General features: G+C 44.5%; 1 protein-coding gene across 1 annotated transcript in view; it reads right to left on the bottom strand.

Moving 5' to 3' along the window:
• Nucleotides 1–1,544: 1,544 nt before the first annotated feature.
• PCCA (propionyl-CoA carboxylase subunit alpha) overlaps nucleotides 1,545–12,024 on the bottom strand; it is a 301,012-nt gene continuing 290,532 nt past the window's right edge. Inside the window, exons 23-24 of the mRNA XM_082337650.1 lie at nucleotides 5,263–5,340; nucleotides 1,545–1,757 (exon numbers count right to left, since the gene is read on the bottom strand). Coding sequence (XP_082193776.1) covers nucleotides 1,689–1,757; nucleotides 5,263–5,340 — 147 coding nt within the window. The 3' untranslated portion in view covers nucleotides 1,545–1,688. The remainder of the gene's footprint in view (nucleotides 1,758–5,262; nucleotides 5,341–12,024) is intronic.

Here is a 12,024-nt window from a genome sequence, read left to right as displayed (position 1 = left end):
CTTGGCCGTGTGATGTAGTTGGCAGCGCCTCAGTAACATTAAAAATGCCTCTTCAGTCAGAAGTTTCGAGCAGAATCGTGACCCTTTCTGGTTGAACATGAGTCACCAGCCCCGTCACAGGCTGTTTTCATCCTTCACCTTCCGGTAAAGGGCCCAGGCGCCCCTGGCCAGGGGGGGGTTTTGGGAAGTGGCATGGCTCTGCACGTCCTAGGCAAGAAAATGAGAGCAGGCTCCCTCCTCTCTGGGGCAGCGGTCAAGGCACAGCAGCAACGGGGACTTAGAGGAACGTAAAAAAAAACAGCTGTAGGAGGCGAGACCAAAGGCAGGAGCAGCCCAGTGTCCTGGCCCAGCCCTGGGCAGCGGCGGAGGCCTAGGCGAGAGCACAGGGAGAGAGGCGATGCCTACAGTGCGCATACAGGTGATGCCTACGCTCCCTACTGCGGGGGTATCACCATGTCTAGTGAGCGGCAGCTGCTGACTTACTGAGCTGGGTCAATGGAAGAAAGAGCCTCTGTTAACCACACACTAACATTTTGAACCCAGTAAACTTCTGGTATCTTCACCATCCTGTGGCCTGGAGCTCCCGGGTGAGGAGGGGAAAAACAAAATACATCCTCTTACCTGGTCTGACCAAGTCACCAGCCCTCTCACTTCTGTTCAAGTCTCAAATCCTCCTCCTCTCCAGGCCCTCTCTGGTTTCCCACACTGGATATGCAGCTCTTCCAGCAGGATGTAGTGACGTGTTATGAACAGTCCTGGTTCTTCACACAGTCTTTAGTAAGAGCCTCTGCACGACAAAAGATCAGACACTCTGGTCTCCCTGTCCTGTGAGTTCAGGAGGAGGCTTGGCCTGAGGGACAGCAAGTGCCTCTAGTGATACCTTGGGGCAGCTCAGGGGCTCCAAGGAGAGCGCCAGCTCCTTCTGTAAGGACCTGCATCCTGTAATCAACTGAAAGAAGATGAAGGGGGGGAAATTTTGAGTGTGGAGTCTGAATAAAAGAAGAAAATGTGGCCGTGCTAGGTTAACGGTTGGACTCGGTGATCTTAAGGGTCTTTTCCAACCTTAGCGATTCTATCATTCTATAAAATTCCCTTACACCTGAAAATGAAAATACATGGGGGAAGTCTGCACTAGCAAAATGAAATGTCTAGCCTGTAATTTAAATCTAGTCTATACAAAGGCTTCAAAATGTTACAATAAATCTGATCAGAATGTAAGCCATCGGCAGTACGTGTTCAACACTTACACAGAGCGTAGGAAAACTGCTCGGTTAACCACTCTGGTTAATTTTTCACTCTTACCAACCATTCTGTACAACTTGGCTGGGGCCTCAAACCAGTGATATTACCATGGAGAAGATGAATCGGATTTGGGCTTTTGTTTTCTTTTTCAAAAAAAGAGGCTTTTCCTGTTTTAAAGCAGAAATTGTATTTTATTGATTTTATTTGATCCTGAAAAATCAAAGAATTACAAAGGTTATGTACAAGTATTTCTGGAAGTAAAAACCTGGGATCTGTTGCCAAGGTTTAACATCTGTGTTTGCTGTCTTAACCGCTGATACAATAAATATGACTGTATAAAATCTTGCACATAGGACTGTCCATCTTCTGTGTTGAACTGCCTTAATTTTACTTTATGGATGGAAATAATAAAGGCTTAGCTAATTCAACAGTGTGGAGGCAACCTTTCATTCCAGTTCCACCAGCAGATCTCCTTCTCCGACGGTATCACCAGCTTTGCAGTGCACAGCTTTCACCTAAAGTACAGAAACAGAAACAATTTCAAATCTTCCTCAGTAGCATGGTTAAATAAATGGCTCGGTTGACGTTGCTCATGTAAGGTATCACATCTGCACGGACAGGGTAAATGGCCACTATACAACAGTGTGACCGCGACAGGGATCGCGGGCGCATGTGTGTTGGAAGGGCCTCGAGAGGTTGCCAGCTCGACCTCCGACGCTCAGAGCCCCGCTGAGTTTTGAGTATCTCTGAGGATGGAGCCTCCAGGCCCTGCGGGCAGCCTGCTCCAGCGCTCGACCAAATCGCGTCCAACTCCATCAAGGTATTTAGGCACCTGCCACTTGATGGTTTTCTTATTACTTGGGTGCTTCAAGATCTGAATGGCAGATCAAGATGGCACTTCTAAAAATTAAAAAGCACCTTTCTTCCACCTGTTTGCGCTGTTGTTCATTTACTACTAAATTTTTAGATCTTTTAGACAACAGGCTTCAACACTCCTCTTCAACACTCTTCTTCAACACTCATGCTTGGACGTTTCAATGAAATATTCCAGTATCTCTTGCATTACAAATTCTAATTACAACTGAATCTTCGGACTGCAGCCATGAAGTGGGTTTCCCTCAATCCCCAGACAGCTGAGATAGATATAGATCGATTAAAATCTGAATTTGGACCCTTTAACATAACTGAACTTGGCAAAGGGCTACCACTGTCAAACAAATGCAACTACATCTGTAGATGAATTATATACTGCAGATTCCTTAATTTTAAAACACAAACATCTTCTACTAGTCCCTTATTTCCTCTCTGAAAGGCTGTACGTGTTTGAATTCCCTTTCAGCACATGGAGCTCCAGATAATACTTGAAGCTGTATATTAGAGTTTGCTTGCAAGTACTAACTCAGAGCTCCCACCGACATGCCCAGTCCTTGGTCAAAACCTTGTTCAGCAGTTAGCTCACTTCAGTCACCCAACCGTTACCTTGGGCTCCTAAAGGAAACGGGCAGCACACCCGCACGACCAGGCTGCTGGGGCTACCCTATTGCCCACGCCCGAGTTTGGCAGCCTAAAGCCACGTCAGCTGTCAGCGTCCCTCTGGCTCTGCAGCACAGGCGCATCCACCGCCTTGCCCCAGAAATGAAGCTGAACACCGTACACAGGCAAAGGCATCGTGAGATGCAGAAAAAAGAGCTTCATTTCTAAATCAATCGCCTGGCAGCCTACCCAATTCCCGAGTCTCAATCTTTTAAAAGATGAAAGCCACGTGAAAAATATTCTGCTTCTTTCTTTTCTTTCTCTACAAAGCCAAGGTTCAGCAAACATTGTGGCTGACTAGTGTTTCAAAGGCCCCAGTGATTTTTGACACGCGGCGGGGCCGGCTCCTCGTTCTGACCCCCGCGCAGCTGGCCCGCGGAGCCAGGAGGCACGCCAGCTCCTCTCCAGCTTTCCCTCGGTTTTAAACCACCTGCAGCTGGAGTAAACTCAAAGTAGATAAAAACAAGCCACTTTTCTCACAATTGCAAACAGGAAGATGGGGTTTAACGCAGAAAAGGAATTCAGCCGGGAATGAAAATGGGAATGTCTTCCAGCTGAAGACAAACGAACTGAGTTTCAATACATGGTTTCAAAGCATCAAAACGTAGATTAACAGCCAGTGCCAAACATCCCATTCCTGTGGAGGAGCCAAGTTATTTTAGCACTCAGAGCCATGACTTTGCACTGCAGAACGGGATGAATTCTGTTTAGAAGCTTCATTTCTACACACCCCCAAACTTTTTTTGCTTTTTCAAATTCTTAAAATTCTAAAGAATCAATTCATTTGCTTATTATTAAAATGGAGACGCCAAGGGGGCACTGCAAGGTGCACATCGGGCCCACTGAATGGCCTGTGCCCCATTCAAATCCCACTTTGAAGGATTAATAAGCCACACGGGGGTTTTACGTGGTATCTGTACAGAATGAGTGGGAGATATTTATTATTGGGAGAAGTACAAGCAGGATTTTAAGGAACAGGCCCGCGGTTGCAGCACACCTTGGTGGGAAAGGGAAGGTTAAAGTAAAAAATAAAAGGGGGTGGGTGGGAGAGGGAATGGCATTTTAATTACAAATACTCACTAGTTAAAAACAGTGGATGCAAAGAGCAGCAATAAGGGGTTAAACAAAAGAAGCAAAGATGAAAAACGAAATGCTGGGAAATATTAATCAAGTGAGAAAATAAATTACATAGAAATTAATGCATGAAATAAAATAATAAAGCGGCAACGTTAGGGCAATAGGAGAAGGTACGTTCTCCCTCTCTCTGCAATGTCTTTTCCTCAAGACCCAGTTCTGCACTGGATGCACTGGAAGAGGCAAGCCCTGGGTCCCAGCCTCAGTGACGGTGTTAGTGCTGTGCCAAATAAGCCTTTCTTGTAAACACACAAACAGTCCTTGGCATAGAGACCCATCTTGAGATCTCAGCGAGTCTTGCCAGTGACTAACCTCCTCCCTGCCCTGCAGTCAGGCTCCTTGCTGCCTCCCTCTGGGCTAAGGCATCTTACATTGGGTTTGGGTTTGCTGTTTTGAATAACAAAATGGCAGCGCTTCGGGGAGCTGAGAGGCCCTTGTCCCCAGGCAGAGAAGGGCTAGGACGTGCTAGGAAATACGAGATAGAGGAGAATACATAACCCAGATCTTTGGCAAGGACTCTGACCAGTGACTCCTCAAGAGTCACTCTGAGAGTGACTCTGCTCTCCCTTTGAAAAGGATGGATCAGGGGCCCGTGCCTAGGTGACGGTTTCAGGCTGTGAATTATAGTCTGGCACAGGGATGCTCTGAGGCCCTGATTTAGGGGCTGACAGTCCCCAGACCAGACAGGGTTTAAGGCATGCCCTTGTCATACGAGCTTAACCAGTTCCCTGCCCAGAGCGCTGGTTTTGGTAGATCCTGCGCTGCAGGAGGAGAGTCCCAGCTCGGGGGCTGCAACGCTGATCCCCCTAGAAGCAAGACACCGCAATGCACAGCCTTGCAAAGCTTAACACTTTTGCAGATCTAAGCTTCATATTTAAACAGTCACAATAATAAAAAAATTGCTTTTCTCATCTTCCTGCAAAAGCACTTTCTGTGCCTTGTTCTGAGTGTTTTTTTAATGTCAAATTGTTTGCCATTAATTAATTAACTGGCGAAGAGATCCCTCTTCTTCAGTTGCTCTCTGGAAAGATGGAATTTGGAGAAACTGTCTGCAACACCTTTCAATTCAACTTGGCATTGTAACATCATAGAAAACAAATCATTTAGGAGAAAAAGAGTTATATGAATTTCTGAAGCCAGTAAAACTACTTCCTGCTGTGCTATCTAAGGCTCGGAACTACTTAACAGCATTCACAGCAGATGCAAATGTTAAAAATTAAAGACACCTCACTTCGAAAGACTTGCAACAATCAGACTTAATTCCTTAACAACCAGAATCCTCCTTTTTTCCTTTTTAAATTCTATCCTATTTGACAAGTTGCATATGGTTTTAAGTGACCCAAGGTGGCTTACCTTGCCTGTTTTAGCAGCAATCATACTGTTCTGCATTTTCATTGCTTCAATTACACAAATCTCTTGACCTTCTGAAACCTGGTAAAATTAAAGCAGTACAAAATGAGGATAGAGGATTTGAAATGCTCTAAGTGCGTACGATTCTTCTGGAAAATAAAGGGATTATTTCATTAAATGCTAAAAAGACTTTCATGGCACAAGTCAAGTCAGCCAGCTACACAGTCACGACACAAACCACAATCGCAAATCGCAATTGCCTTTGACAAACTAGCCGCAACATAGGGAAAAAGGAATCGCCCACTGAAAACTATCACCCTAGACAAACCTGAAAGGCTCCTCTCCCACCCATCCATTCAGCTCCGACCTCTACAATTCGCGTTTCACATCCATCACAGTTTGACATTAAACCCAGAGCAAAATTTAACCTGTGCGGTTTTGGCTGGAGAGCCTTTGCTTTGCTTCCCTGATTCAGATCCTGCAGATACTAATCCTGATTCAGAAGCCGAAAGTTTCTTGGCAGGCGTCTGGGGGAGCATGGGCTGGAAGCCCCGGCAACACCCAACGGGCTAACGCTGAGCAGAAAGTCACACCTCTGCACGTGGCAGCGCCCCGATGGCGGCTGAAGACTTCGGACTGACGGAAGGGAGCACGCCGGCAAGGGACCGCCACCTCTCATCCGCAAGGGAGGCATCGCGGAGGCAAAACCATCACTTTCACCACAGCTGACTGATAGCTCTTAAAGGGAAACATTCAAGTTTCCTCTTTTTGCTTGTTTGCACTCTGCTAACAGGCATGCACAAGCTCAGGGTCACCAGTAACCCGCTGGGCTGCTCCGCTGGGCTCCCTGCGCCTCCCAGTCAGATCCTCCCTCCGACGCCTTGGACCACCGGCGCAGAGGCTTTACGGTGGTTAGAGGGGGCTGCCTATACTGAGGGGAAAAACACAGGATTCAGAACTCATCCCCAGTGTAACCCAGCGATCAGCCAGCCATCCCATGAAGATGATTTATGCTGGAGAGGGAAGGGCGCTAGGCCCTACGTGCCGGTATTCAGGACTTGTGCAGGTACAGCCCTCCGGGAGGCCTGGCTCCAAGCACCCACTGCAAGTCTTTTCACTAGGCTCTTTTGCAGATGTAGTCTGCCATTCACTCATTATCCCAGCAAACTGGGGATGCTTGCACTCTGATGTCAAAGTTTCATTAAAGAGGGTAATTTGGGACCTGCAGAGATCAGGTTTATGCGTTGTTACATGTGCCAGTGCCCTCAAAATGTGTTTGTTTACATACATGCATATATACACATAGATATATTTCTCTAAATATATGTAAAACGAATAATACATATTTAAGGACAAGCGTGTACCACTTTGGAGGAATATACTGTCTAATAGACGGGTGTGAAGTCAGAGATCAAATGCACATTGCATGAAGCACATTCTCAAAATTTAAATAAAGCTTTTTTTCTAAAGCGTGCATTGAAAAGCATTGATGTCTGCCGATCGATTCTGAGCAAGACAGAAGAAAAGATGTTACATTAAAAGGTGCTTACACACCCTTTCTCCAACAGACTGCCAACAGCAATATGACGGGCTTCTTGGGTTAAATAAGGAAAGTGTTTGCTGTGGGAACACGGTGCACTAACCGGATACAGAGAATAACCAACACCCAACACTTCACCTGCAGAAACTCCATCCTGAGCTTCAGGCGAGCATTTAAGTCATTAGCAGTGTCAAATTCAGTGAATAGTATCGAAGATTTGGTCTTTGTCCCCAGTTATTTCCCCTCTGTTCCCTTTCCCTGGCTTTTGTCTCCTTCTTCCACACCTGCTGCTCTGCCTGTAGCCTTGTCCCAGCAGGTCTTTCCTTCCTTCCTCGCTTCTTTTCCTCTTCTTCTCCCTATCTCACTGCTCAGCTTTTCTTCCATCTGCTCTGAACTTTCCAGACATTTCTGAGGTTAAGAGGAAGCTACGAATATCAACTTCTGTTTAAAAAAAAAAAAAAAAAGGCAAGAATGTTTGTTGGAGGTTTTTTTTCTTAATAGCATATTTCAGAAACAAATTTGCGACCCTCTGGCTAAACTCAGCTATCAGAGCGCCAAGAACACAGGCCTCTAAAGGTTGCTGAAGATTGAGATGCTAAGGAGTGCAGATCTGAATTGAGCGGCCTAATTTCAAGGGCACAAGAAACGCTTCTCTTGAGCCCCAACGCAATTCAACTGCAGCATGGCTTCATCAGGTGGATGGCGTGCAAATGAACCAGGCAGCAATTATCTACACAGAGTTCTGGAAGTACATCTACTGGAAAAGTACAGAATCAATCGTCTCTCTAGGTCTTAAGTACAGCACTAAAATGCCAGGAAGTATTAGTAGTGGTGGGATGGAAATGTCCATGAATCCGAATTTCTCCTCAGTTTCCCCCCTTTCTCAAAAATAAGGTTTTTGTGTTTTATATAATACCTGCTGGGTTGACGACAAACGAAGCGGTGTCTGGGAAGGAAATAACCCCCCCAAGCCACAAAATATATAGACAAAGTATCCAGTTAACATCTAGTCTTACTAATTTGGAAGGAAGGAGGCACTTTCAGCAGGTACCACGTGTGAAAATGCTGTGCCAGTATTTCTGATGATGTGCAATTTGTCGAAAATTACCTTGGTGAAAGTGTCACTTAAGCACAGAAGTTTAATTACTGTTCTTATGTTAAACCTTTACAGCTCCACTCATTGTGTTGCAAAGCGACAAATCCTAAAATTAGGCACTTGTATCTCTCTTTTCTCTTTTTCAGTGGTTTGGGGATTGTCCAATTTCTTTCATTCCATAATTGCACATATCCTTTTGCCTGTTATTTAGCCTGCAAATGAAAACCGCAGCGATGTGTACAAGTTCTTGCTTTCTAACTTATTTAAGGATTTAGCTGGACCATTTTTAATGTTGCATTTTCATCGTATAATTTATTTCTTTCAGTGGATGGTAAACCAATGTAAACCACCATCTTTACATTTCAATTAAGAGAGGCCTCAGTGATGACCCAAATCTGTCAAAACAGGCAAATAAAATCAAACAAAAAATCTGATTGATTGGAACCACGTGAAATAAAGGGGCTCCTTTTCTTAAAATAAATTAAACTCAGGTATCTTTCTCACAGAGTTATGCTACAGACAAATCTACCTTTACGTTGTTCGGAATATCAAAATAAATGAGCGATTAACTGTTAGACCTGCGGTCTGTATTTCAGTAGTTTATTTCTGCATGGTGCAGTTCAAAGTAGCTGTTCAGTTTTGTTCTCCACAGAGTGAAAAGGAAAAAGAGAAAAAAGAAAAAAAGAAAAAAAAAATCATTGAAGAGGAGGGTACGTAACATCTCGACGTTGCTAACATTCCTGATGTGCATTTGGGAACAGTCAATGGCACTGTTTGGGTAACCTGGGGACCGCACGGTGGTTATCATCTCCTCTGGCTGAAAGGTTACACACAGGACAGGGAAGCCTCTCCAGCCGTCTCCCGACCAAGCAACTCACGACCCGGGGTGGAAGCAGAACCTGAGAAGCAGCAACCCCGAGCCGTTCCCACCGCGCCTACAGGAGGACCGCAAAGACTGACTGCACCTACAGGTAGGCCTCTTTGAAACTCAGAGGCGCAAAAAAGAGGGCATTGCTACCGCGGGATCTTTGTGACTACGGTACCCTGTCCCCAGACTTTTGCGCGTCGTCTGAGAAAGACTGAACGATTGTGACAGGACGTCATCAACGCTGGGCTTACAAAATGGTCACGAGCCCTACGAGTCTTTCTGATAAACCCAATGGGCGCTGATGTATTTCCCCGCTCCCTGTCTAATTGGTGTGAAGTTTGCAGATCCGACTCCCCTATCTTTTATCCAGCTTGCTGCGTCCCCTCCTTTGACACGAGGTCAGGGTTCACATTCGCACCCGATTATCGAAGTGGCACTCATTAACCGGCAGCCTGCCTCGCACCAAAACGAGTTCGCTGGAAGGGGAACTTGGCCCATTTACTCAGCAGATTTTAGCATTTTAAGGAGGCCTGAATGTCACACAGCATTGCTACGTTTTGAGGAGTTTCAGACATCTCCAGCTGATGATTAATTGTGAGTGATGGGAAATAAAATCCAGTAAAGCCAGCTGCTTGCCATGGTCGGCAAAATTACTATAATGGATATAGGCTGCCAATTTTCCAGTTTTACTGGCAAGTCTTCCAAGTGTAATTAAGGGAAGTTATAAATGATATGGAAATCTATCAAGTCCCATTTATTTTCAGAGGACTCCTTCCCCTGAGACTTTTATCTTCAAGCTTATAGTTTGCTTTGTTGTGCTAATGATTTAAACCACTTCTTATTTCTGATTAAAGCCCCCAATATCCTTCATAAGAAGTTAGATCCACTTTATTCAGAAGGATTTAAAGAAACAGAAACCTTTTTAAAGTTGTGTTTGTTAACCGTGCTGAGCTCTCGCTCCCTCTGTGGAGACCTAACAGAGCATCCTCCATCTTAGGCACCTCGCTACCCTCTGGATTTCTGCTTCCGACAAATTCTGGGAACTGGGAAAGATCTGGTGGGGGGTGAGGGAGGGAAAAGAGGGAATAAAAAAAATAAAATAAAAAAATCCACCAGCAACAAACCCCCAGCCTCCCTCCAAATCCTAAATCCTCCAAAAACAATGATCGTAGGTGCTGCTGAAGACGCTAGGCATTTAGCACAGGGTGGTGTTGCTCGCTAACGTTGTTTGATTTGGAATAAAAGCATGAAAATGATGTGCAAAGGCCTAAAATTGGAGATGTAAAGGATGACTGCACAGTATTCCATTTCTCAATTTCATCCTTCAGAGCCACAAAATGGGGGTGATACAGTTACTGGATGAGATTTACAGTAACAGCTGTGGTCTTCCCACACAAGGGAGGACCTTCTAATAGGCTAAGGTCTGTTTTGAACAGACGGGGAGTAGCAAAACAAGGTTCCCTATTAAGGGTGTGCAGTAATATTCCTGATAAAGAAAATGAGTAGTGGTAGTCAGATTGCTTTAAGAGACCTAAATCTCCTTTCGCTGTTAAAAAAAAAAAAAAAAAAAAAGCTATTTTAGAAAGTGCTAACTGCTAAATAAATGAAAGACATGTAAATGTAAGGGTTTGGTTTTTTCTTAATCTCCTCGCTACGAACTGTAAAGAATGCATAGGAACCAGTGCCAGGGGCATATGGCTTTCTCCTGTGCTGAACATTCATACAAAAGACAGGTTCATCAGTCATTGGAGTATCTGGATAAAAAATTAGCTCCTGATGGATGGTATTTAGAGCTTACCTGCTGCTAGTACATTACCAGAGAAACACAGGTTTTGAAACCCACATGACATTAGAAACTGCCGACCATGAAATACCCCACGTGCGAGCGCGCTCATAATGTACGCCAGGTTATACAAAATAAGAAATAAGCTATTTAAGCCCTCTGCCTAAAATTGGGCCCGCTGCAAGGAACCCTGGGTCAGCCCTACACAGGCCAATTAATGCACAGCATCTGCCGTATAGAAGCCGTGCATGAAGCACTTCCGAATGATTTCAGCAATTAAAAGAAAACTGTTTCCTGCCTGTTCTGACAGCAACTGTTTCAATGCAAGAGCGAGCACCAAATCATTGTGTGCAGCTGATAAAAAATAAGTCTCTCTTTTTTTTTTTTTTTTTTTTTTTTTTTAATCTTGTGAAAAGGGGGTGGGAGGGCTGAAGATTTCTTACGGAATCGGATCGTTCTTTTGTTGTCCGACATTCTGTGTTTTTCTGCCAAATTAGACAGAAGGCTCCGAGGGTTTACGGGGCCCTCTACAGTATCACCTTCTGGTGCACTGTGGCTCCCTAAAAAGATGGATCAATATCAACCCTGCTGATTTGCCTACAAAAGTGAAAATCCCTCAATTACATTTTTAAGACCATTATATTTAGAACACAGGTGCTCCGATGCGTAACATTTTTAAGGCTCTTGGAGCCGAAGGGAAAAAAACAATGACAGCCCTAAGCAAAAAGGATCTTAGATTTGGTTAAAAGTGAAGGGAGAATTGGATTTTATTGGTATCTCCTTTCTCAGCTTTGGGGAGACACCAGTAAATACCCCTCGCAATTTCCACTATGCTGAGACTTGTGTCCCTATTGAGCCTTGCAAGTACGAAGGGGCAATGCAAGCCGGTGCCACATCAAACCCAGTTACCCTCTCTTGTAGCCTTCTGCAAAATAATTACAAACATTCATCTTGTTTATGCTTGTGCAAAACCACTGAACAGTGAATTAAGTATGCATTCTCTATCTAAAACCCTTATGAAGATACTGGGATTTTTGTTTGTTTATTTGTTGTTTAAACTCAGTCCATGCTGGTATCATTCCCTTCCCAGATTTTTTTCTCTCTGACTTGTTGGCAATCTGGCAGCAAGCATCCAACACGAAAACAAATCAAGAGGAATTGGATGAGCAGCAATTGAAATTCCTTGACATTGTCCATTACCATGTAAAATAATTAGTGCAGGTTTTCCCTTCTTTCCAAATTAACTTTGAAACCAGAGCTACAGAGCTGCGAATATAATTAGCGGCAATTAACAGTGCTTGACAATTCCTTATTAAACTTTTTTTTGCCACACTCCCTTAACAAAGATAGCACATCCCAAATTTTGTGACCTCTGATTAACCAAAGGTCAGCGATGTCCCCCTGACAGCAATAAGCGCTGGTCATTGCACTCCCACTTATCCAAAACACACTTCCCCGACCGCCTCTGAGATCCCCGC

The sequence above is a fragment of the Platalea leucorodia genome (genome assembly GCF_965183815.1).
Source record: "Platalea leucorodia genome assembly, chromosome: 2".
NCBI lineage: Eukaryota > Metazoa > Chordata > Aves > Pelecaniformes > Threskiornithidae > Platalea > Platalea leucorodia.
Note: the sequence above shows the minus strand (reverse complement) of the source record. Positions and strands in the feature narration are given on the sequence as shown.